At 42.3% G+C, this 27,837-nt stretch overlaps 1 protein-coding gene across 2 annotated transcripts in view; it reads right to left on the minus strand.

The window, feature by feature from the left end:
- asic2 (acid-sensing (proton-gated) ion channel 2) overlaps positions 1-27,837 on the minus strand; it is a 483,151-nt gene that overhangs the window by 18,184 nt on the left and 437,130 nt on the right. For both annotated transcript variants that reach the window (XM_034089272.2, XM_034089271.2), the window contains 4 exons: positions 26,908-27,058; positions 10,476-10,603; positions 2,154-2,304; positions 1,906-1,962 (listed from right to left, as the gene is read on the minus strand). In XM_034089272.2, the coding sequence (XP_033945163.1) occupies positions 1,906-1,962; positions 2,154-2,304; positions 10,476-10,603; positions 26,908-27,058 (487 nt within the window). The remainder of the gene's footprint in view (positions 1-1,905; positions 1,963-2,153; positions 2,305-10,475; positions 10,604-26,907; positions 27,059-27,837) is intronic.

Below are 27,837 nucleotides of genomic sequence, written 5' to 3' on the forward strand. Positions count from 1 at the left end.
CTTACCGTTAGAGAGCGCCCTTTTGTTCCCCTCTCTTGATCGTTTTTAACAAGGGAGACTCGATCTCTACTTTTTATAAACGACAGGTAGCCCGAGTAAGCCTACCTTCGTTCCCTGATGGAGAAATATTCATTTTTTAATGCTATATTCCCTGGAAATGGGATGCTCCATTTACGCACGGCGAAATGGACATGGGTTATTAATAATAATATTAATAATATATTAATTTTATATAGCGCTTTTCTGAACCCAAAGACGCTTTATTAACTGACGGAGCCAGTGGGGCGTAGACTACATCCTGCTTCGCCCTTAACCCAATAGCGATAGCCTTAGAGGGCGAAGCCTTATACGATATATAACTGGGGTTACGTAATGTAACCCAGCTTCTATGAGTATAGGCGCAGCCCTCTAAGGTTCGGGCCCCACTGGTTCCGCGAATAGCTGAAGAAAAGCTGTTGGAGTGGATTGTAGGGCTTACTTCCTATTTATACGGAAGTGAGCCTGGAGGTGGGGCCCACGTCATAGGTGGGCGTGGAATAAGTCTGTCAGTGCTGCACACGTGTGCAGTGGGGATTACCCAATAGCGATAGCCTTAGAGGGCTGCGCCTATACTCATAGAAGCTGGGTTACATTACGTAACCCCAGTGCGTGATCCAGCGAATACCTCGACTTTTAAACACTTTCCATTGATTCTAATTTAGATAGACAAAAAAACAAATCTCATCTTTATTTTATTAGTGTCTCTATGGTCTGGGGCAACAAAAGGTAAACCTTTATACTGAAACATAATTTTCTTAAGTAATCAGAGCAGAGAAAATATCAGTTCAATATCTTAAAACAGCTGGACGAGCCAAGTTTAAAAAAACGTATCATAAAAACTCGAATTAAAAGGAAAGGAGGACAGGCTGCCAAAAAACCTCCTATACGTTGTTTAATTGACTTCAATGACGGAACTATTAGGCATTATCTATCTGACCAGTCATCCCTTAACTTCAACCATTCCACTGCATTCCTGTCTGCTCTGATGTTGATAGCCGACTTGATGAGCTCTAGTCACACAAGGGGAAATATTGTTCTGTTATTTTGATACATTTGAAAGTTACAGGAAAACTAGTATAATTGTTTTTGCGACTGACAGGTTCAGATTGTTATTGAAGGGTCCGACAACATTAAACAAAGTAACTTACAGAGAAATTCAATGTTTTTAATCACCGTATGCTTGATCCAGTCTGTTTGTTTATGGTTCTAACCAAGTTTCGCGAAAGAGTTAGGCTTTATGCACATTGTTAAAATCAGCAAAATATTCAGCCGCGACATGCTTCCACCGTTGTCTCTTTGCAAAAAGTCCCCCTGCAAGATTTAATTAGACACAAACTGGAGAAATACCACATGGGCCTCTCAGTGGAAAACACAAGCATTTCAGTTCAATGGCCGAGAAGATAACATTGCAGCACCTTATTCTGCTGCAGTGTTCTTGTTCGATAGTGTAACAATTCAAAGATAATGGTTGTCCCCATTAGTCACTTGGACAAACACATGGTAAATTAAGATGCAGAGTCCTTTTTGACAGCGTAATTTCCTTTTGAAATGAAAACGGACGGAGAGGAGTGACAGTATGGTGGCTATCAAACTTCCCAAAGAAGACGTGTTTCCTACTACAGTGCTTTGGATTTACTGATGATATACTGTAGCTGCTCTTGAGCTGAGCTGTCTCAAGCTTAACATGCTCTGCGGTGTTGCTCATCATCATCAAGCAGGTTTAGCATTAAAGCTATGTATCAACAGGAAAAAAAGATTATCCAAACATATTTTTTCTGAGGCAAATAATGATATGTAAACCAGGAAATACAGCATGAATGTCGTCTTAAGTCATGTTCATGGGTTTGTGTGTATGTGCAGGCTTACCAAGTGCAGGCTCGGCGCAGTCTTTGTACTGCTCAGGCGTACAGTAAGAAGCATCACCTACAAACAGTTACAAAGGAGAGGAATTCAGTCAATGGTAGTCTTTAAACATCAAGTTCTTGAGAGCTTGCTGGATGAATGTAGAAATACAGCCCATTTCAACACATTTCTTTAATGCCACAATCTTATCCAGTATTGACTTGTTCTATGTTTTATGTTGTGAGTGTTGAAGTCAGGCCAGTGACACTTACCAGGCATGTGCACCATCCGGCAGTTACAGTTTTCTACAATGTAGCGTGTTTCACAGTCAATCCTGCAGGCGGTCACACTGTAGACCTGGAAGAACCCCGACTCCAGAGCCTTTGACTCGCACTCTCCCCATGGGGGAGGCAGATAGGTTATCTACAGGTGAGAAAGGAGTGTGGGGGTTAATTAAGGCACCAGAGTTTCTGCAGGGTTTACCAAATGAAATGCAAGACTTTCTTAATTCCAAGTGGTGCAATTAAATGCTTTTTTCACAGAAACACCGGTGAAAACAATAAAGGAAAAAACAATGAAGACAATACTGCTTTAAAACAAGTGTTTACACGCTGTACAGTACATAACAATGATTCCAAATGATATATTATATATAATTATGGGCATCTGGATACATTGTGAAACACAATGGATGGATTCAAAATAATCAATTTCAGTTATTCCATGGTTTTGCAATAGCTGACATTTGCCCAATATTAGAAGGGGCAACAATTCTTGCTACAGTTCTGCCAGTGCTGACTGAAACTACCCAAAAAAGGTTAAACAGTCTGCTCAATGCAAATGATCTATAGCCTCAAGAAAACTATGACAAATAAAGTTAGAACTTTACTCTTTTTAAGACTTGGGACCATCTTAGCCACAAACATACATAGAGGAAATCCATGTATAATGTGGACAGATCCTGACAGCATCCCTCCTAAGTGCGTTCCTTAGTCCTTGAAACCCAGCCAGTACAGAGAAGCAGAAGAGACTCTCAAAAACAAGGCAGTGTGGAAAACAATTCAACAGATAGCCAGACTCTGTCATGAAAAATCCCACAACACCCTGCCATGGGAGCACAACAACTCCAAATGTTCTCCTCCTGCTCCTGTGGCTCGGAGGGCTGGGAGAGCAGATGAAGAACGAGGGACACCGGGCAGAGCGGTGTGGAGGCCCATCTGCTCCAAACACAGGCAGCGTGCTCTTGCTGTGCACTCGCTATCCATCACCCACCACCCTCTGCTCCCCAGTTCCCCTTATTCTCATCACAATGCTTCCCAACTGAGGCCTCTTCCTCTGCCAACAGCGCAATCTTTGGGGAAGAGGCGAAAACACAACATCCTGCCAGGTGAAATTTGGCCTCAGTTTACTTGTTACTGACATCATTTGAAACCCTGTCCTTCCTCTAAGGCAATGTTGTATCTGTGTTTCTGAGTTTAATGCTTTAGGTATTCAGATCATTTCACCAACACGTACAACGATAAGATTGAAACACAATCTATAATAGTATAACAGCAATCTTGCTGTATATTACAGCGTCCAAAAGCCTTGTCTCCTGTGGTTATTAAACATACCCTTCCTGAAGTCAGCAGCAAGCACTAGTGATGAGTTCCGACATCCAGATGCTATTGATTTTATTAGGGACTTAAGAAAAGAGCTTTTGAGGAAGCCTTGACCTTTACAACCACCTTCACACCTCAGCTAATCTCTATTTCTGGCCTAATTAGAGTCAGACGTGGCTGATTGGAGATCCGATTATTTCTCTGTAATCAGATAATCCAAGGAGCTCAATATCACTAGAACCTGTTGACCTAATTATGGTCTATGTAATAAGAGACGAGGCCTGTTATTAATCAGCGTTTCATCCCCCAGTTGTACCAGCTCAATACTTTAATTAGGCTTTTCCAAGTTGGTCGGCAGGGGACATCGTTAAAGAAAAATTTGTATTTGAGAACAGGGTGGGTTTTTACTTTTCATTGTGTAATGGTCGTCTGAAGAGTGCTGGTTTGAAATGAACCATAACATCAAACAGGTGTACAGAAGCAAGACACAATAAAAAAAAAGCCCAAACTGAAACAGAAAGACTAAGCTATAATCGAGAGGCAGCAAAGGAATAATGCTATAATTAAGGCTTTTTCATCCTTGGGAAGAATGGCTCTATGACCCAAAGGAACACCATGCCCTTTCAGATTCAGTCAAAAGCCCACAGAGGGATCATTTCTATGTCTGGAGAGCTTACATTTTTAAATTGCCTGTCTGTGTGTGAAACTGATTCAAACCTTAACTATAGGCTGTGTGCTCTGTGCCTTGAGCTAACTTGATTGAGCTGCTTTGATCAAAGTCCAACATTATGTGCCAAATTAGCTCATTTAAACTCTTTGTCAAAGTAATTTTCACACTTAGAATGATTGGTATCATTACAGAGATCCCTTAATCACCATTTCTTTAAAAAACACCTTCCACAAGGCCCCTTACCTAATCTGCTCTCGATACTTAACTCAATCGTCATAATCAGGGTTGTTTTTGGACGTATTCGAAAGAGCCCTCCGGGTTTCCGAAGAAGAAGCTTGAAAAGACAGATGGGAACATCCAGCAGCAGGTGGGATTTTCTCAGACTTCTGATACAAAGTGCAGTTCTGCATTAATTAGCTAAATTGAATACGTTCCCCACTGTGTGTGTTTGTTGAGCGGGGCAGTGTTTTCCCGGCAGACAGGCAGAAGAGGGACTCTCTTCACCCCTGTCAGTCACAGAAGTGGGCTCACAGGCAGTGGCGTGCACAGACATTTATAGGGGCAGGTGCTCATGAGAGAAAAAGGGCACCTTCTGAGTTGTCGTGGCGGTCTGGCGGTCGCCCGCGCGCTGAAATTGTGCACGAAAATTTGCCGGATAATGCCGGATTTTGTTAGTTTCTTTTCGGTTTTTGGTTACTCCTTCCATCTCTCCCTCATTTTGGTCATCATCAGAGAGCACTGTTTCTGAACATGGTGCTGCTCTGGACTCTGACATGTCTGCTTCATCTGTGTCTGACTCAGAGATATTTTCTATGATTTGTCTCCCTCATCTTAGATGGACTATTGCAGGACAGCAGGGGCTGCTTCCCTGAGCCTGCTGTAGCTGCCTAGAATACAAACAATATAGAATATGATGTTTATTTCAATTATTTGGGTAAGGCAATGCAATGCATGACAAAATTAAGACTCACCAGACTTGAACTGTCATGGCCAAAAGTCAACACCCTACCACTAGTTGTTGTTTTTTTGTCATTTGGCAAGTAGCTTCATGTCTGATTTAGTATCACCAAAGCACTTAGTGTGGTTAAAATAAATTGTGGGCCTCTCAATAAAATGATATTATTATTACTACTATTATTATCACAGTTCAAATCTGAGCATGAAAGGGCTCTAGACAGACAGTTTGTCCCTTAACATGACTCTGGTATTGACTCTGACCTTTCTTCTTCATCTTCATCATTGATGATGGGTAAGGGTTCATCAGGCACATCTGCATCCTCATCTTCCTTGCTGGTAGGCTCAGGCTGCTTTACCCATGAGAGCAGAGAGCTGCTTCCCCGGGCTGCTTGCTAGCTCTCTTTGTTAATTATTTTCTTATCCTGTCTCTTCTTGGCATTATTCTACAAGTGCACATGCAAATGAGCTAAATCAATGTACTGCTCTGCTGTGCATGATAATTAAGGGTTAATCTCCTAGAAACATTTAACAGCAGCATTAATGTAAACCTATAAGGTTACTACTACTTATATTGTACTTTTTGAGGCATTTTTACTTTACTTGAGTATTTCCCATTTTCAATACATTTACTTCTACTCCACTACATCTCAGATGCAAATATTCTACTTTTACTCCACTACAATTATTTGAAAACTTTAGTTAGTTACTATGTAGATTTTGATTAAGATTATTACAAAACATACATTTAATCACTTCAGCCCTAGCATAATGACGCATTGTGAGCGTGTAGATCTGCTATTTTCAAAAGTGCACAACGAGACTAAATGGATGGATGCAAGAAAAGAAGTGAAGTTATAGTTTAGTTTGGCATCTGATTTAGGGGACTAAACAATACACTCGTTGTATTAGTTACCTGGTGGTTACTTACTTGGTCGTCACTAGGGCACTTTTAATCGTGTTGCTACGTGCTGCTGCACCACACACCCGCCGTGGCCTGTCTGACTGACTGACTCTGCGCGCTGCGCGTTCACGTTGAGAGCAGGGAAGGGAGGGGCTGCAGCCAGGGCACGTACGGGAGTGCCGCGGGGCACGTGTGGGGATGTCTGACAAAATTACAACGCGCATTTGGGGCATTGCTGTATATATTAGAAGCTTTTAATCCAGAACTGATCGATGTTACCATGAGCCACATACAGTACACTGTAAAAAAATAAAATAAAAAACTGTAAAAAACGAACTTTCAAAAGGGCACATTGCTGTCCAGAGGGCAAAACGGGCAGGTGCTCAAGCACTACCTAGAGCAGCGGTCGGGAACCTATGGCTCGCGAGCCATATATGGCTCTTCCGGTGACGGCATATGGCTCCCAGACAATTTTGAGTTGAAAAAAAAAAAAAAATCAGTTTGGAACTGATTTTAAAATACTTGTGATATTTCTTAATAATACTGTGTCATTTTAAAGTAAACAGAAATTAGTTTTGAAGATAAATTTCACGGGTCACGGGTCACCCGTGGGTCGGGTCGGGAACCAATGGCTCGCGAGCATGTCCGTGTCATTGTAAAGGTGAAGAAATCAAGTTTATCCGCTTCAACCCTTGTAACGGAAAAGATGGCGAAAAGAAAAAAAGACAATGATTACCGTGCATTCCAGGCTGCGTGGACAGAGGAATTTGCATTTGTGGAGAGAGCAGCATCTGCAGTATGTCTAATATGCAATGATAAAATTGCATCGATGAAACGGTCAAATATAAAGCGGCACTTCGATACGCACCATGCTTCATTTGCATCGAAATATCCAGCGGGGGACAGCAGGAAAAGGGCATGCGAGGAGCTACAGCGGAGAGTGCAGACGAGTCAGCAGCAACTACGTGTGTGGACCAAGCAAGGTGACGGAAATTCCGCTAGCTTTGCGGGTGCTTTGGCAATAGTAAGGAATGGAAAGCCATTCACAGATGGCGAGTATGCCAAAACATTCATGCTTGATGTGGCCAATGAACTGTTTGATGACTTCCCAAATAAAGACAAGATAATCAAACGAATAAAAGACATGCCCCTGTCAGCAAGAACTGTGCACGATCGTAGCATCATGATGGCAAATCAAGTCGAGGAAACACAAATTAAGGACATAAACGCCGGGACATACTTTTCTCTCGCGTTAGATGAGTCAACAGACGTTAGCCATATATCTCAGTGCAGTATAATTGCCAGGTATGCTGCAGGTGACACACTGCGTGAGGAAAGCTTGGCTGTTTTGCCAATGAAAGGGACAACAAGAGGAGAGGATTTATTCACGTCTTTTATGGAGTTTGCTAAAGAAAAAAAATTACCGATGGACAAACTTATTTCTGTCTGTACTGATGGTGCACCCTGTATGTTGGGGAAGAACAAAGGATTTGTAGCGCTTCTCCGTGAACATGAAAAGAGAGCCATCCTAAGTTTTCATTGCATCCTGCACCAGGAGGCGCTTTGCGCTCAGACGTGTGGCCAGGAGCTTGGTGAGGTGATGTCGCTGGTCATTCGAGTGGTCAACTTTATTGTTGCCCGAGCTTTAAATGATCGCCAGTTTAAAGCTCTGTTAGAAGAAGTTGGGAATCATTATCCCGGCCTGCTTTTACACAGCAACGTGCGTTGGTTGTCAAGGGGGAAGGTGCTCAGCCGTTTTGCAGCTTGCCTGAGTGAAATCCGGACTTTTCTTGAAATGAAAGGCGTCAAGCATCCTGAGCTAGACAACACTGACTGGCTCCTGCAGTTTCACTATCTCGTGGACATAACTGGCCATCTGAACCAGCTCAATGTGAAAATGCAAGGTATTGGAAATACAATCTCATCCCTTCAACAAGCAGTGTTTGCATTTGAAAGCAAGCTGGAAGTCTTTCTCAGGGACATTGAAACAGGTCGTCTTCTGCACTTTGAAAGACTGCAACAATTTAGAGATGCATGCTTAGCAAGTGACTCCACTCAACATCTGGATCTCCTGCAGCTAGCTGGCTTTACGTCCAATCTCCTGCAGTCATTCAAAGCACGTTTTGGAGAATTTTGTGCGCGCACTGGTCTTTTCAAGTTCATCACTCATCCACATGAGTGTGCAGTGGACAAAATCGACCTGACATGCATCCCCGGGGTCTCTATCGGAGACTTTGAGCTGGAAGTTGCTGACCTGAAGGCATCAGACATGTGGATGAGTAAGTTCAAGTCACTTAATGGAGAGTTGGAAAGTCTTACGCGACAGCGAGCAGAGCTGGCGAGGGAGCACAAGTGGACAGAAATGAAAAATCTTCAACCTGAAGACCAGCTGATTCTTAAAACTTGGAACGAGCTTCCTGTGACATACCACACAATGCAGCGTGTGAGTATTGCCGTATTGACCATGTTTGGCTCTACATATGCATGTGAGCAGTCATTCTCGCATATGAGGAACATTAAGACCAACCTACGCTCACGTTTAACTGATGGAAGCCTCAACGCCTGCATGAAGCTCAACCTCACCACGTATGAACCAGACTACAAGGCCATCAGCAAAACCATGCAGCACCAGAAGTCGCATTAAAAGTAAGACATATTTAATTTATTATACGTTAAAAATACTATATGGCTCTCAATGAAATATATTTAGAAATATTTGGCTTTTATGGCTCTCCCAGTCAAAAAGGTTCCTGACCCCTGACCTAGAGTCTATGTGTGCACGTCTCTGCTCACAGGCGAACAGAGATAGAAGCCCTGGAGGCTCATTACCCAGGAGGCCTAACCCTCACTGGATAGATCTCCTCCTTCCTATAACACTCAGGTGACAGGCACTTCACTGAGCGGAAGTGAAGCGAGGTTCACAATGGATTATTAGTCACTCACTTACATACAATTGAGAACATATTCACATTATCCAGCTGTGAGGCTGGATAATGTGAATCCCTACTAACAACTTGTCAGTGGAAACCAATAAATCAACCTATTTGTCACATTTTATTTGACTGTTCTCAGTTTCTTACTTATTTATATTTTGTGTACATATTTATTTTCATTTGTTGCAATAGTATTCAAAATAACTTTGATCTTAGCACTATTTTTTGCTCCTTTCTTAAAAAACAACATATTTTTCATTCTAAAGCATGGTCCAACATCTCTGTCATGCACTAACCAATATTGAGCTTGGGAAATACAAATTCTCTAAATCCCTACCCTTATTATGGAAAACAGTTTTGTTCTTCACATGACGATTAAGAAATCAAGCTTCTGGAGAATGTCGACTGTAACCCCAATTACTTTAAGTGGCTATAATCGATACTTTCATAATACCAAAGGAGTTTTTGAAAGAGGTTGCTCATCGGGATGAACCCACAGAGAACTATCACCAGACTCTGCCGTTCTCTTGCCTTTGTGAAGCTTCGTAGCACCTGTTGGCTCATTGCTTTAGTGATGGCTGGCAATTATTTAGTTTTGGTTCAAACTCAATGCTCTCAAAGCTTTGTTTTACAACATGCAGGGGTTTTGAGTGAAAAATGTTCTCAATATGTCAGCATTGTATCCAAGTGACCATGGTTCAAGGTCTAGTAAACTGACAGCTCAGTTGCCAAAGGAACAGACACTGCATTGAAATGCGGGGGGGGGGGGGCTATTTTAAAAATGAGAAGGCAATGACAGCAATCTGTCTAAGTATGGCAATCCAGTCAGCTCCCGTTATTTGGCCAGGCAATACATTTCTTAAGCTTAACATGGGAATAAAGGTAAGCAGGGAAAAAAACAAAGGAATGGACACAGTCATAAGCAAGAGTAATATCCCTGGTAAAATGGATTCTTAACCGACACAGCTGAGAGCTGTCACAATATAGAGATTTCATTCAGTTTGGCAGTGTCGAAACATGTTCAACTCGAGCCAATAGATAGGATGGAGAAGAGAAAAAGAACCTTGTGAAGCAGGAGCTTGTTGTGAACGAGGAAAGGCTATTTGAATTAAATACCTCCGTCTGTCTATATCTGTTAGACCTGCAGACTTTAATGGCGGCCTTGTGTGATGGGATATAAAGCTGCAGGATGATTGAGTGGGGCTGAGTTGGAGTGTAGCACCTCTCTACCAACAAGGTCAAAGCGACCGACAGTGGGGAAAGATATCATTTGTCAGTCAACCATCCCTAAGAGACCACAGAGGGGTCTAAGGGTCTAGACTAGAGGGTATTGTGACAGACACACAGCACTAACACACATGCATACAAACAATCCCATCATGCCTCTTTTGCCAAGTCATTTATCAAAACGTTTTTTTTTATATCTCTGAGCGATAAACTGAACATGTGGATTAGAAGTGAAAAACAGCACAAGAGGAGGAGAGATTAAAAAATCTATTAACTGTGTAGAATGGGAAGTCAGGGACACCTACCCTCTGCTCCTGGGTTGCTACAAAAGTCTGGAAGCCGGGGGCCACGCCAAAGCCCAGCTCGTGAACGAACGGGGGCTCCGCCTGGCTGTGGATCTGCACCCGCACACCTGCTTCGAAGGTTGTATCCTCTGAAAGGGAAGACAGATGGGGAGACCCAGATGGATGAGTTACTCAGTCATGAAACAAACAAAAGTGTGCAGGGATTTCTCTTAATTTTCTTGTTGAGAGGGAGAAACCACATTTCCTATTTGAAACATTCAGTGGCTGTTACTACTTAAAGACATAACGTTTTGAGACCCTTACAACTCTCAGAGATGTGCTTTCCACTTTGTCTTGACATCAAACACAGGTATGAAGAAGGCTCTGTGTTGACTCAATAGATGAAAGGACCATCCTGACATTCAGATTTGCACGCACGCACGCACGCACGCACGCACGCACGCACGCACGCACGCACGCACGCACGCACGCACGCACGCACGCACGCACACACACACACACACACACACACACACACACACACACACACACACACACACACACACACACACACACACACACACACACACACACACACACACACACACACACACACACACACACACACACACACACACACACACACACACACACACACACAGGGGCAAGGATGAAGAGAGCCATAACCTTTATAGGAAAAGAAAGGGAGAGCAGTCTTGGAAGATATGAGCTCCTGGACATTCAATCAAAGCTTGCCACTGCTGGACGGTCAGCAGGACACCTCGAGGTGTCTGCAACCAACAGGCATCACAGCCTTTCGGCATGACCAGCTAGGGATGCATATCGTTGACTTTTTTACGATACCGATACCACTGAACGATACCGATACTCAACCGATACATATCGTGATACTTTGAAAATGTATCATCCCACAATTACTCCCATGAAGCGCTTTACGATATAGTTAACATGTCAAATGAATATTACATTCAATTGTGGGACTTCTTGGACCTTTTAGTACTGAACAAACAATGAAAGATACATAAAAAATATGAAGAAAACCGATTATGGAATATCTTTTATAACACCCGCCATCAGGTGTGGCACGTGAATAGCACATCTTGTCAATGCAAACAGACCATTATAGCACCGTTATAATTAATGTTAAACCTGAGATTCGACTAGAGAACAAATACATAATAGAATAATGGTCATGAGATCACAACTAATCTCATCTTTAAAATCAACATTTACCTTCACTGGTGAGAGAAAACAAATCCCATCACAGTCCTTTTTATGGGACTTTTACCTTTCTAGTATTGAACAAACAATGAAAAATACATAAAATATGAAGAAAAACGATTATGCAATCTAATTTATAACACCCGCCATCACGGGCCACGGACTCACTTTTATACACTTTTACAAAAAATGTTTGTATCGAAACCGGATCTGATTTCGGTACGGTATACCGTAGCCACCAGTAACCAGTATTTCGGTAATACCGGATACCGGTATGCATCCCTATGACCAGCCTTGCACACACACACACACACACACACACACACACACACACACACACACACACACACACACACACACACACACACACACACACACACACACACACACACACACACACACACACACACACACACACACACACACACACACACACACACACACACACACACACACACACACACACACACACACACACACACACACACACACCATTTTTGCAAAATTCTGAGGGATTACAGTGTGTGGATTTATTATGGATGTGTGTGTGTGTGTAAAAAAGTATAGAGGAAACATCTGTCTGTTTGTCAGAAATAATCTGTGTGTGTGTATGTGTGTGTGTGTGTGTGTGTGTGTGTGTGTGTGTGTGTGTGTGTGTGTGTGTGTGTGTGTGTGTGTGTGTGTGTGTGTGTGTGTGTGTGTGTGTGTGTGTGTGGGTGTAGTAATAGAGAAGAAAGTGCATTAATGTGTGCACTGGTAACAGACTGCTGACTCTTCATGTGGGATCAGGGAGTTGAATCATTGCTGTGTCCTTTCCTCTGCTGTCTCCTTTCTGCCATGTAATGTATACTGTCATACTTTGACATGAAGATCATTTACTTGCATGTGGCTGACAAGTTTATGTCCTTTCCTGGTTTCTACTCTTTCCAGGTCTTGTTCTTTATCATGTGTGATATTCCATTAAGAGGCTTTTAGCTATGTGTTGCCACTTGCCAGGCATTATGTCATTAACAATATCCTGATACAAGCCAGCTATATCATTGATTGATTGATATTAGCTTTGTAGTATCCCATGATCAATACTAACATAATAATATACATCAAAGCACACAGCGAATTAAGAGGAAAAAAAAGCAGTATGATGAGTAATGAAAACCACTAAGCCTGTTCCTTATTCAAACATATATTTTGAACATCTGGCATTGTCAAAATATCTACTGTAGGTGTATCGGCCCGTTACCATTGATTATTCTTCTGCTGCTACTATAACTGTTTTGATGAGGTATTGGTTCCTGTTATTTCTTCTGACATATCACCCAAATAAAGTAAAGCATGAACACAGTTTGATTAAAAAGTCACCATTTACATTATGTGCGCAAAAAGTAAAGGCAACTTTTGGGAGGCAGAATATGGTACAGAAGAGGTATGGACTCAAAATTCAGCTCCTGTGATTGCTGTACATATATAGCAATAACATAAAACAGACTCCACTCTCCTGGTTTCAGGCTTTCCACCAGATGTAAGAACCTGGCTCCCATTTAACCGCAAGAGCATCTGTTAGGTCAGCCATTTACTATATTTTGGGTGATTAGGTTTTGCAGTTTTGCTGTTGATGTTCAATTTAAGTCCACATGCATTTAGGTACTTTTAGCCATTTTGTGTTATCTGGTATTCATGTGTAAAGTCAGGATACATTCAGTTAATTAAGACAAAACAGTGTTTAATCATATATTATGATTAACTTGTCATTTCTTTATGAACGGGAGCCATTGTCATGTTGAAGCAGGGAGTGGTTCTCCCCTTATTATTGCCACACATTTAAAGCAAAACACTAAGAGCGTAGTGGTCAGAGGTTCCCCCTCAATTTAAATGTTTGATGACTTAATGCCATAATAGCACCAGAATATAGTTATTAGTGTTAATGTGGCAAGTAAAAGGGAAACAAATGATAGAAAACTATCATGAGTTACCATTTCCTTTTACATAATTAGCATCCGTTGTATAAAAACACATACAAAGCCATATTCCTTCATCACAATAAACATTAAGCAGGGTAAACAAAGAACTGCACCCTAAAGCCTCCTCCACAATGATGCCTGCATATGAAAATATAGGCACTAACTACATTAGTTGTTCATTGTGATAAAGGGATATGTCGCCTAGTGGGACCCTTAAGTGGGTGTTTATGGTGTGTGTACTGTGGAGGGGTATAAGCGATAAGGCTGCAAAGGTATTTGCAATAATTTGGTAGCAAAATGTATAGTCATTGCTGGTTCTGATCTTTGGTAAAGGAATGTGTTGATTATAATTAAAAACAATGAACTAAATAACTACTTAGCCATTCAACTAACGATATATGTACCGTAGGCAGAGATCCAATGAGACATACTTTTGTGTAGTTACATTGTTGCTCAACATTGTGTTTTTCTTCTGTTGGTACAAACAAATATCTATAAATGATTAAGTGCTTGTTGCAACTCCAACATTCACAAATTTCAAGCGCTGAGAAAGGCTGATACATTTCCTTGGTCTGTATCGGCTGAATTTTAAAAGGTTTTTGCTTTCATCAATACAAGTGACTTTCAGCATCTGCAATAATGTGAATCGGCAAAATAATAAAAACAAATCTTTTGAGAATGTACTTAACTATCAGGACAACATGACATCACACAGAAACATGAAGAGGCATCAACAGATTAAATGCAACTCAAATCAAATCCGAAGTACAGCACGCTTCACAATGGTGACTTTACATGTTTCTGAAAACTAACTTGTTTGTACAATGGATTAACTTAGCACTAGGACTCTCACAATTATTTTCATTGCTGATTAATCATTTGGTCCATAGAGATGTTTTCAAAACCCAGTTGGCCAGATAGATGTAAACATAAAACATGTTCGATGTACAGAGCAATCTGTGATCATACAACATATACACTGATCTCAGACCTTAGATACATCTTGTGTATTAATGATCTCTTCCTGTGAGTGACTTTTATATAGAAAGAAACATGAGAAAGTGTGTGTGGTGTGTGTGTATGGGTTAGAGATCAGAGCAAACAAGGGTCCGCGTGTTTGTTTTGTTCTAGTTAGTTCTGCATTTCAAATAAAAAGATAATCAAGACCATCTTGGATAAGAGTGTTTGTTATTTCTGACCTTCGGCCTCTGCTGAACCACAGATAGCTCTATAGATTTCTAGTTACCATATATTTCATCACTTCTATCACACTCATTAGACATATGACTCAACAAAGTAAGAGATGTAATTATGATGCTATCTGCTGCTTCTACAATCATAACTTAAGATCTCATTGCTTTTTTATGATAGAGAATACATTCAGGTGTTGTTTTGCTTTCACCTCTGTTCTCCATCAGCATGTTAAGTGTTTCGCTGTGGGAAAACATGAAAGGGAGAGTAGATGATCAACTGGGGTGAAAGAGAAATTAAGATGCATTGTGTGAGGTTTGCTTGAGGTTTGTTTGAAATGTATGATAAAATGTCACATCTAATCTGGTTATTTTTGCATTTGTTGCAGCATATTTGATAATGGACAGGTCGCCTATTTGCCATACCACAAACAACTACAGGCATTTTTTTCAGGAACACAATTCCCCCTTTCCTTTCTCTCATTCTCACAATTCTTTTAGGGCCAGAAAGGCTTTGCCAATATTGTCTGTTTAATGTAAGAGTTTTGACCATATTGAGATACAGTCAGCTGTTAAGCATCACATTAAATAACAAGCTTTTAATGTGTACATATGTCCTCAATATGTATTAATATGTCATTATTCCGAAAAATATTAAACATGTAAGCCCCAACACTTACCGATTGATAATTGTACGTACTTTATTCATTTATTTGTATTTCATGTTCCTAACTTCTGCTAGCTTAGTCTGTACTAAATGTGTATAGTCAGTCATGGTCAGCCTGACAGAAATAGGTTACACAATACATTACGTTGTGGTAGTACGTAATGTGTGGGAGTTACCAGGGAAACAACAAGTCAATTACAGTATGAGTTGTGGTCTACACACATATTCCCAGGGTCCACAGACCCGTTTTTAGAACACCAAAAGCAAATATTGCCTTATTTTAAATTAGATTCTTCAAAATAACTGAATTAATGTAACATAAACCAAGTAGTTACGATACAATACAGCTTTATTTATAGAGCACTTTAAACCTCCAGACCAAAGTGCTGTACACTCAAATAAACAAAACAAAACACACACAAATTACACAGCACAGCTCACACACCATAAAACAAGTACAAGTTTTAAACGATAAAATTGTTACTCTTAGTAACACAATTAATGACCTCTTGCCTTTGACCAGTATAGTGTTATCAACAGCTCCCGGAAACGTAAGTTCTAATATTACCCTAGGTATTAAATTAGAATGCTTTTCAGCCATAACCTCGAACAATTGAATTCAATGATTCTTTCTTCTATCAACGTGTATCTTAGACCTGATTCCAACTAAGCTGTTAAAGGAAGTTTTTCCATTAATTAACACTTGTTTATCAAATATTATGAATATGTCTTTATTATCAGGCTATGTTCCACAATAATTCAAAGTAGCATTGATAAAACCGCTTCTTAAAAAGCACAACCTCGATCCAGAGGTTTTAGCCAACGATAGACCTATTTCTAATCTTCCGTTCCTCTCAAAAATTATTGAGAAAGCGGTAGCAAAACAGTTGTGTGATTACTTAAAAAACAATGAGTTATTTGAAGATTTTCAGTCTGGCTTTAGAACACATCATAGCACAGAGACAGCTCTGGGTAAAGTCACAAATTACCTTCTAATAGCCTCAGACAAAAGACTTGTCTCTATTCGTGTCTTGCTCGATCTCAGTGCTGCATTTGATACTATCGACCATGACATCCTATTGCAAAGACTAGAGCACTTAGTTGGCATAAAGGGAACTGCTTTAGGTTCTATCTATCTGAACGGTCTCAGTTAGTGTGTGTCAACGATTAATCTTCCATGCAAACCAAAGTGAGCCATGGAGTGACACAGGGCTCAGTGCTCGGACCTATTTTGTTCACATTATATATGCTTCTGTTAGGCAATATTATAAGGAATCATCCTGTACATTTTCATTGTTATGCGGATGAAACTATATTTATCCATCAAGCCTGATGAAACTAATCAACTAAATAAAATTCAAGACTGCCTCAAGGACTTAAAAACCTGGATGACTTTAAACTTTTTGATGTTAAACACGGCCAAAACTGAAGTTATTGTACTTGGCCCAAATAATCTACGAAACAAACTACCTAAAGATATACTAACTATGGATGGCATTAATTTGGCCTCCAGTGAGACTGTAAGGAATCTTGGTGTTATATTTGATCAGGATTTATCCTTTAATGCCCACACAAAATCAATTTCAAGGACCGCCTTCTTTCATCTACGTAACATTGCAAAAATCAGGCATATCTTGCCTCAAAACGATGCAGAGAAACTCGTCCATGCATTTGTTACTTCTAGGCTGGATTATTGTAACTCTTTATTATCAGGGTGTACCAAGAAGTCAGTTAAGTCGCTTCAGCTGATTCAAAATGCTGCGGCTCGTGGACTAACCAGAGTTAGGAAAAGGGACCACATTACTCCTGTTCTGGCTGCCTTACACTGGCTCCCTATAGAACACAGGATAGAATTTAAAATTCTTCTTCTCACTTACAAAGCCATTAATGGGCAGGCGCGATCTTACCTTAAATAACTCATTATACCCTACTGTCCTACTAGGGCATTGCGTTCCAAGAATGCAGGGTTGTTGGTTGTTCCTAGAGTCTCTAAAAGTACAATGGGAGCCAGAGCCTTTTCTTATCAAGCTCCACATTTGTGGAATCAGCTTCCAGTTTGTGTTCGGGCGGCAGACAGCCTATCCGTTTTTAAGAGTGCGCTTAAGACCTTCCTTTTTGATAAAGCTTATAGTTAGGGCTGATTAGATTCAGCCCCTAGTTTTGCTGCTATAGGCTTAGACTGTCGGGGGACATCTTACTTCTTCCTTCTCTCTGTCTGGACCTGTGTACTCTCATGTTCCGAATAACCCAGCTTCCCCAAATTTATTTTTGGTGTCTATCTACGCCGGGATCCGGAGTCATGGATGATCCTGTTGCTGCGGTCCTGTGTCCTGGATCGCGAGCCCTGGATCTTGAGTCGTAGCTGTGCCTGTTGCTGTGGTCCTGGATAATGAGTCCTGGGTGGATATCCTCGTGGATTCATCTTCTTATTATAGACACACGCATTTCCAAACATTTGGACTACCTATTTTGTAAATGTATTATGTTTTCAATTTACAAACAGCATCTATTGCACGTCTGTCCGTCCTGGGAGAGGGATCCCTCCTCTGTTGCTCTCCCTGAGGTTTCTCCCATTTTCCCCTTTAAACTGTGGGTTTTCTCCGGAAGTTTTTCCTTGTACGATGTGAGGGTCTAAGGACAGAGGGTGTCGTATTGTCATACTGATATTCTGTAGAAACTGTGAAGTCCACTGAGACAAATGTAACATTTGTGATATTGGGCTATATAAATAAACATTTATTGATTGATTGACAAGTAAAAATAATAGACAATTTAAAAGCAATAACAGCAACACGCGTGAATACGCAAAGGAGAAGAGGTGGGTTTTAAGAAGCGATTTCAAAGCAGACAGTGTGGAGGCCTGTCTGATATGCATGGGCAGATTGTTCCACAGCGTGGGAGCCACTACAGAGAAGCAACGGCCCCCTCTGAGCTTTGACTTGGTTATGGGCACGTTCAGGAGCCTAGGTATAAAAGTCACGGCTCGCCACTGACATTACTTACAGTATAGTGAAAACCAAGGCTGTTTCTTGACTCGTGATTACCGCTCCCTGTATTTAGTCTTGTCTCTTCCTGTGTTCCCCTATTGGTTCATTGTTTGTTTGTCCTCCCTCACGCTTCTTGTTAGTCTCTCCTGTCTCCCTCCTTGTTGGTCACGGTCAGTTTTTTGTGTTTGTGCTACCTGTGTTTTTCATGCCATGTTTTTGTGTTTTTTCAGCTTTTAAATAAAGCTCGCTTTTGTTTATAACCTTTACCTTTTTGTAGTCTGCATTTGGGTCCTACCTTTTTCCGCAATCATTACAGAGATCGTAACAGAATGAACCGACCAACAATGGATCCAGGGGATTTTTATGATTTTGAGTTGGATCTGTTGGATCTGGATTTCTCCCTACAGTGTTATCATGCCGAGTGGAGTGGAACCTCGTCTAGAAGGGACAAAGAGGCTATCCTCAAAAAGGCACAAATGGAGGTGGCCGAAATGCCTTGGTTGAGGAGTTTGTTGCCTGAATGGCTCAGAGGTTTTTCTCGTAGCCCTGAGTGCCAGTCTCCATTTTCTGATCCTTTTTTGGGATCCTGCCTGGCGTTTGGAGGTCCACAGAGCCTCCAGAAGACCTCTAAAAGACGCAAGGTCAGCTCGTACTCCAGTACCGGCCCACACAGCCATGCTTCCGTGCTCCATTACCTGGCTCACACAGCCAGGGTCCAGGCTTCTGTTCCGGTCCCCCAGCAGCCATGGTCCCTGCTCCAGAACCGGACCTTACAGCCATGTTTCCGTGCTCCAGTGCCGGCCCACACAGCCATGGTACCGTGCTCCGGTTCCTTGCCCAGCAGCCATGGTTCCGGCTCCAGTGCCGGCCCCATTGTCCCTGCTCCAGAACCGGACCTTACAGCCATGTTTCCGGCTCCAGAACCGGCCCACACAGCCATGATCCAGGCTTCAGTTCCGGTTCCCACAGCCATGATTCCGGCTCCAGAACCGGCCCATGCAGCCATGGTCCCTGCTCCAGAACCGGCCCATACAGCCACGATTCCGGCTCCAGTTCCAGCCATGGTTCCGACTCAAGTACCGGGCCCAGCAGTCATGGTCCCGACTCCGGCTCCTCGTCGCCTGTTGGCTCTCCGGCCGACGCCAGCTCCCCGTGTCCTGTCGGCGTACCGACCGTCTCAAGTCCCCTCTCAAGTTTCCTCTCGAGTCCCCTCTCGGGTCTCCTCTCGAGTCCCCTCTCGAGTCCCCTTTCAATTCACTTCTCAAGTCCCCTCTCGAGTCTCTTCTTGAGTCCCCTCTCAAGTTCCTTCTCAGGTCCCCTCTCAAGTCTCTTCTCGAGTCCCCTCTTAAGTTCCTTCTCAGGTCCCCTCTCAAGTTCCTTCTCAGGTCCCCTCTCAAGTTCCTTCTCAGGTCCCCTCTCAAGTCTCTTCTCGAGTCCCCTCTCAAGTCCCCTCTCGAGTCTCCTCTCGAGTCTCCTCTCGAGTCCCCTCTCAAGTTCCTTCTCAGGTCCCCTCTCGAGTCTCCTCTCGAGTTCCCTCTCAAGTTCCTTCTCAGGTCCCCTCTCGAGTCTCTCGTCCGCCTGAGTCCCCCTTCTCGGCTTCTGCTTTGCCCCGGGATGTCCGTCTGAAAACTGAAAACTGAAACCTAGGCTCAAACTAGTAAATATGAAGATGGATTATCAGTAATCATTTCAAAGTGACACAGACACATTGGATTAACCTCCAGCAGCGTTTTTATTGTTTTAATGCCATTGAACACAACTTTTGCTCAGAACAACAGCTAAGGTAAGAAGCTTCCTCTGTGAAGCTACGTCTTTTGATATCTGTTTTCGTTTCCCCTGTCGCGTGATCGGATCGCTCAGTGATGATATTTCTGGAATCTGTGGAATCTCAGCTTGCTTATCGATATCTTGTTTGTGTAGATACGATAAGTAATAAGTCGTGAGTTCTGTGCTATGTGCGATAGCATTTTTCGCTCAGGGCTCATTTAGACGCTTCTTGTGAGACTTGTGTTTTGTTTCGGTATAAATGGTTCATATCGCTGAGTTTCTTCCTGTTAAGTGAGTATGACACATTAATAGTTTCATAAATGAAGAAGCCCTGAGACACAGTTTTGTGGGGGAAAATAGTTTTGTGGTGGTGGCAGGCATCATTTTAACAAAATTGTGTGTGTTCACAACAAAATGCCGTGTTAAAGAGGTTTTGGTTATTTCTTCGAGATCCTGTTGATCGTTTTCCCCATGATGGAAAGTTCTATTGACTTTTTTGGCCAAGCCCAATCATCAGCTTGACATTTGTATTAGTGGTGCACGATAATTATCGGCCCGATATTAGGAATTATGACGTCATCCCGATAAACCCGATAACAGTATTAATAGCCCCGATAATATACAATATATTTTTTGGGTAAAAAAAAAAAAAACATACTGCGGTGTGGGTGGATTGGGATGAGGGGCGCTTGTTTTTCACTCGGCTCCTCCCGTTTTGCCAGTAGTGTGGTATAGTGGTTTAGGAAGAGGGGAGTTTTTCACAAATCCAGCGCTCCCTTCTCATGCCTGGCTGTGACGTAAATGGTGTGCGGCCGTGAAGCCAGGACAGTAAACAAACATGTCGTCGGTAGTATGGGACTATTTCAAAGTTTCAGAGTTAGATAGTTCGCTTGCTATTTGTATTAACAAATGCAATGCAGAAGTTCCACGAGGAGGGAAAAAGGCAACGAACTATAATACTTCCAACCTGATTAGTCATCTGAAACATCGACATCGCTACGATGGTGTGTTAACAGCGTACGAACACGCCTGCGCTGCTAAACTAGCGGCGAATCCAAAGCCAGCTGCAAAGGCACCGGGGCTTTTACCTATCGACGAGGCTTTTGAAAAAGGCAAGAAGTTTGCCAGATTTGTTTGGGAAAATAAATATGGTCACTTTGAAGAGTCAAAACTGTTCTTGGCTTTGTTTTGTTCATAGTGGTAATTCTCATGTCATTTGCTCACTACTAGTCTTTTTTTTACCACCAGGTGTGCAAAAACTACAGGTACATTTAATATATATATATATATTATATTATTATCGGTTATCGGTATCGGTCTTGAGAAGCAGGAAGTTATCGGTATCGGTTTCAAAAAACCAATATCGTGCATCCCTAATTTGTATTTATTAAATACTTTGATTTGTGACCCGACCACGGATAAGCGGGAGAAGATGGATGGATTTGGTTTGTGATCAAATACCTGCAAAATTAATGAAATTCAGATTTGTGTTTAGTGCTCATCAGTTAAGGTTAGCATTTGCTAACATAATAACAAATACGTTTTTTTCTTTAACAAAACATATAACAAAAAAAATAATCAATTTTGATAGCTTATTTTGCTTTCTATCATATCAAGTTATCGCCATCAGCCCATGAGTTTTCCAATTGTGAGGGTAATGTAAATCCGTCTTAAACCTTTATGTTGTAAGAACGTCTCAAGAACGTCTCATCTGCTTTGCTGAACCTCTACTTTACATTGTATTGATTTATATTTGTCAATTTTCTCTCCGTTTCCATATCAGGTGTATTTTAATGAAAAACAATCTCCGTTTAATTGAGAGTGCAAGAGTAGTATTTTTCTATTTTCTGTTGGGTACACATTTATTCTGTGCTGCCTTAGAGACAATTTTACAATGTATAACTAGACTGGAAATGAAAGAAAAGTGTGCTCCACCAGCAGCAATTCAGATCTACACAGGCAGTGATAGTGCAGTTAAAGTTCACCAAGACCTGCACTAATTAAAGATTTCAGGCTGCTGCTTTAATATTAAACATGTAGTTATTTCTGCCATTTCTCCTCACTAATGTAAGAAACTCCATGGTGCACTGAAATGAGAACAGCTTGATGTTTCCAAGAAATAAAATCAATAGTTGGAAACACACATACACACAGACACAAATATCCCACTGACCTAATACCTCAGAGGGAAGTAACACAAATAGAAGAGACTTTCAAGGACTTTCCACTTCAACTTTGCACTTGGTTGAACCTGTTGTTGAACAAATATCCTTCGGCTCCTTTTAGGTGCTTCTCAGCGTGCTTTTTCACCTTTGTTGGGCTTTACTTGTCTTTTTGCCATACAAAATCAGCGTCAAGATCTGAGATGATGGATAGCACATTGACGGAAAAAACGCAAACAGAATCAACCATAAAGCTCAGACTGACAAGGATTTACAAAGTGAGCAAAAGGGACACATTAAGAAAAAAATATGTACAATGTATATTTCTAAAGTAAGGATGGGACGTTGTTGACCTCAACTGATGGAGTGTTGGGACGTTGGAAGGAACACTTTGAGGAACTCCTGAACCCGACAACTCCGCCCTCTATGTTAGAGGCAGAGCTGGAGTATGACGGGGGATCAACGCCAATCTCCCGGGGGGAGGTCACTGAGGTCGTCAAACAACTCCACAGTGGCAAAGCCCCGGGGGTGGATGAGATCCGCCCGGAAATGCTGAAGGCTCTGGGTGTTGAGGGACTGTCATGGTTGACACGTCTCATCAACGTTGCGTGGAAGTCGGAAACGGTACCGAAGGAGTGGCAGACCGGGGTGGTGGTTCCCCTTTTCAAAAAGGGGGATCAGAGGGTGTGTGCCAATTACAGAGGCATCACACTACTCAGCCTCCCCGGGAAAGTTTACTCCAAGGTACTCGAAAGGAGGGTCAGGCCGATTGTCGAACCTCAGATTGAGGAGGAACAATGCGGATTCCGTCCTGGTCGTGGAACGACGGATCAGCTTTTTACTCTCGCAAGGATCCTGGAGGGGGCCTGGGAGTACGCTTATCCGGTCTACATGTGTTTTGTAGACTTGGAGAAGGCGTATGACCGGGTTCCCAGGGAGTTACTGTGGGAGGTGCTGCGGGAGTATGGGGTGAGGGGGTCTCTACTCAGGGCCATCCAATCTCTGTACTCCCAAAGCGAGAGCTGTGTCCGGGTCCTCGGCAGTAAGTCGGACCCATTTCCAGTGAGGGTTGGCCTCCGCCAGGGCTGCGCTTTGTCACCAATCCTGTTTGTAATATACATGGATCGGATTTCGAGGCGTAGTCATGGGGGGGGGGGGTCTGCAGTTCGGTGGACTAAGGATTGCACCACTGCTTTTTGCAGATGATGTGGTTCTGATGGCTTCATCGGTCTGCGACCTTCAGCACTCACTGGATCGGTTCGCAACCGAGTGTGAAGCGGCTGGGATGAGGATCAGCACCTCCAAATCTGAGGCCATGGTTCTCAGCAGGAAACCGATGGACTGTCCACTCCAAGTAGGGAATGAGTCCTTACCCCAAGTGAAGGAGTTCAAGTATCTCGGGGTCTTGTTCTCGAGTGAGGGATCAATGGAGCGTGAGATGGGCCGGAGAATCGGAGCAGCGGGAGCGGTATTGCAGTCGCTTTACCGCACCGTTGTGACGAAAAGGGAGCTGAGCCGGAAGGCAAAGCTCTCTATCTACCGGGCCATTTTCGTTCCTACCCTCACCTATGGTCATGAAGGATGGGTCATGACCGAAAGAACGAGATCGCGGATACAAGCGGCCGAGATGGGTTTCCTCCGCCGGGTGGCTGGTGTCTCCCTTAGAGATAAGGTGAGAAGTTCGGTCATCAGGGAGGGACTCGGAGTTGAGCCGCTCCTCCTTCGCGTCGAAAGAAGCCAGTTGAGGTGGTTCGGGCACCTAGTTAGGATGCCACCTGGGCGCCTCCCTAGGGAGGTGTTCCAGGCACGTCCAGCTGGGAAGAGACCAAGGGGTAGACCTAGGACCAGGTGGAGGGATTATATCTCTTCGCTGGCCTGGGAGCGCCTTGGGATCCCCCAATCAGAGCTGGTTGATGTCGCCAGGGAAAAGAAAGTTTGGGGCTCTCTGCTGGAACTGCTACCCCCGCGACCCGACCACGGATAAGCGGGAGAAGATGGATGGTATATTTCTAATTCTTAATCTAAGAGGAGCTGAAAACAGAACTCTTCTTTCTGAGTCTGCATCTCTCCATCAATGATGTTGTTACAGTGAGCACAATGTCACTGGTTGCTTAGGAACTCCGAAGGTATAAGTAACTTTCCAACGATTTGATCTAAAACAGATTTGTTCGATTTTTTACTTCTAAATATGTCAGTGTCTGATATTAGAACAAATTGAAGTTGGATGTCTTCATATTCTCACAGGCTATAATGTGTTTGAAGAGCTTTTCTCCCCACTGCCAAATCACTGCTCTGCTGCTGTCGGGAAGCGTGCTGTAAACACACCAACCACTTTGATCAAGACTGCTTGACGAATCTGAGACGGAAGAGGCCTGCCCGCCGCTGAAACTTCAGATGACTTTTAGAAAAATGTCAATGTGTAGCAGGACTTGAAACTTCTTCTCCAAAATGTATTTTTGAGTTTGAGTGCTCAGGTTCACGGATTGAAAAGTTTATATAAGATAAATATATTTTTTTCCTAATAAATCACTCATGCAGAGTTACTTTACTATTCTAAGCATTTCAGAAATTAGAACGAAAAATATTGGTAATATGTATTTACATAGATGCAGCAGGCATCTGAACCAAAGGATACACTTCCACAATGCTCAGCTTGCATACAAAAATAATAAAGAACACTAACTTTTTGCCTGATTACTTCACCTTCATTGTGATTAAATAAGGTTTACTTGAGAAAAATACTATCCATAACAGACGGACACATTCAATTGATTTACTATTTCCATAAATAGGCAGGTTGGTCTTCAAAAACAGCGAGGACAAAGCTGTGTATCCAGGCAACAGGCACCTGTGTTCCTCCCACCAATCAAAGTTATATTTTTCACATCATGAAACATATATTTATTTATGTTTTTCCATCATGATAAAGTGAGGAGGAGGGTCATGGCCAGCCTGCAGCACTCTGGAAAGAGCTGTGTGCTTATAGAGCCTCAGAGACGGGGGTGGGGGGGAATTGTTCAAGAAGGTCTCTGTGCAGCATGTACACATTATGTCTGCACAGCGCAGGGATCTGGCTCAGTTGTGGAGACACTGCGCTTCCTGCTGAGCTGACTCAGCTCATCTGGGATAATTAAACCACACAGGGATAAACAAGGGCACTGCAAACGGCAGCCTGCTGTGAGACCAAGCTCCACATGCTGACTGGGTCGTGGCTGGTCTACAGTCTGTTCAAAAAGAAATAAAACCCCAAAAAGTTCAGAATAGGGGGCTGAGAGACCTGCTGTCCATAGAAGAACATGAGGAGGATTGATAGGATGCTGACTATTTGATGATGAATCTTCTTCATGTTAAGCCTTGAGTAAATAATGTCCATCTGCAGGGCTGCTCAAGGCCTGGCTAGCTGCTCTGGGATCTCCCCCATCTGCCCTCCCACTGGTCCAGACGTGAGCCGGACCTTATATGGGCTGGAATCACTCAGGCAGCGAGCCTCTCTATAACGCTCGGTCTGAGTCACTAACGAAATCTGTAATACGCACATCAGTATGCAGGATAATGTAATGCAGCACTACTCTGTAATAAAGGTCAGCAAAAAGGTGTGAGTGTTTGACATGAACGGGGTTTGATATGCATTATGACCACTGTGAAGTCTTCCTTCTCTAAGGAAAAATATGCTCGACTGACAATGCAATTTTGTTTCAAAGTCTTAGTCAGAGTTAGTACAGCAGCAGAATAAGCTTCAGGTCATTAGTGTAACACAACTTCCTTAAAGTGGACAAAAGAGGCTTTTACAAATGGGCCTTTTAGTGGTAGTGTGGACAAATCCTGGAGTAACAGTCTCGGTGTAATGTAATCTATGAAAGAGTGGAGAGCACAAGAGAGCTACAACAATAAGAAATAAAGTCTTAACGATAGCAACAACAATAAGATTACCCCCATTGTATATGCATAATATTGTAGAATTTTTTTTGATAAAAATCACATCTTCAATCATTCCAGTAGCTTTATTTGATTTAGGTAGTTATTACGAGTGTCTGGGTTTAAAAATGTCCCTGAAGTGATTTTATCAGAAGGACACTGAATCATTTCTATGCTAATTATGGCTCAATCTAATTATGTGAATACAAACATAATTGTGGTCCAAAAGCTTAGTGTGGGGCACAATAAAACAATTTATTCAGTTCTTTTCATATATTTCTATTGCAGGCCAAAATACTAAATATTACAGGAAAGAAAGAGAGAAGGCAGGAAAGTGAGAGGCCGTTGTAGTAAATCAGGTGTTTACGCCCGTGTAAAAATGTTATGTGACAGTAAATGCAAACTACATGTTGAAAATATGACCACATGTGATGCATTTAAAGGCAGCTTAAGATAAGGAAAAAAGAGAAGAGGGAAGAAGAGAAGTGCACAATTTTCTTTAGACTGGCTCCTTATTATATAAGATGGAGATAAAGCAGGAGAGGTGAGCATGTGATGATTTTACCTGTGTCCCCCCACACCGGCAGGTACTCGTCCTGCTGGATGTCCAGCATGATCTCCAGTCCGTTTCCTGTCCCCCCCTTCATGGTGGTGCGGAGCGTCTTCCCCTCCTCTTCAGCGTTGAACATGTAGCACTTCCCATACCTGGTGAACACCTGAGAGGAGACACGGAGAGAGGGCTGATAAGTGATGACTCATATACTCTCATACATACTGCAGGGATAGCATGTAGAGAAACTTGCCTATTGTACAATGATGAAACAAATTAACTACCATGCAGAAGACATTTTCTTAACCAAGTACATCAATTTATTATCAAGCTCGAGCTGCAATATATTTTCTTGCATCTCATGTTTAAAGAGTTATACACAATTATCACTCCAACAACAAACGTTACCCATCTATGTGTCTTTCTTTGGTATTCGTCCCTTTTTTTACTCAAATTGCATTCTTCTTTCAAGTGGTAAGGGTATTTTCTTTAATGTTTTTTAGGGCAAGTGAGGCTAAAAATGCCATTCATTTTGGCTGGCTATGACAGTTCAAGTTAACGATGCCGAGAGGCACTTTCATTCTCACATTATCTAACTCTCTTTCTAAGGAGCCGATAGCTGTTGAATTTCCAGCAGCTCATATCAGATAAAGACAAACGAGTAAAAGTAATAAAAGAGGAAGTTTAAAAAAAAAAGCCAAAATTATCCTTCCAATTCTGGCCCCTACTTTAACAGGACTTCAATAAATATTACAAAATAACACATCGAGCTATTAGAGGTACTGGAAGTGGAGGACAATTTATTTTTCAACTAACGTCTCTTTGCCCCACATTATTAATAATGTATTGGGTTAAACTGCAGGGTGAGCTTTTTCGTCCTTGCCCGTGTGTGTGTGTGTGTGTGTGTGTGTGTGTGTGTGTGTGTGTGTGTGTGTGTGTGTGTGT

This window comes from Pseudochaenichthys georgianus, chromosome 8 (genome assembly GCF_902827115.2).
Source record: "Pseudochaenichthys georgianus chromosome 8, fPseGeo1.2, whole genome shotgun sequence".
NCBI classification, from domain to species: domain Eukaryota; kingdom Metazoa; phylum Chordata; class Actinopteri; order Perciformes; family Channichthyidae; genus Pseudochaenichthys; species Pseudochaenichthys georgianus.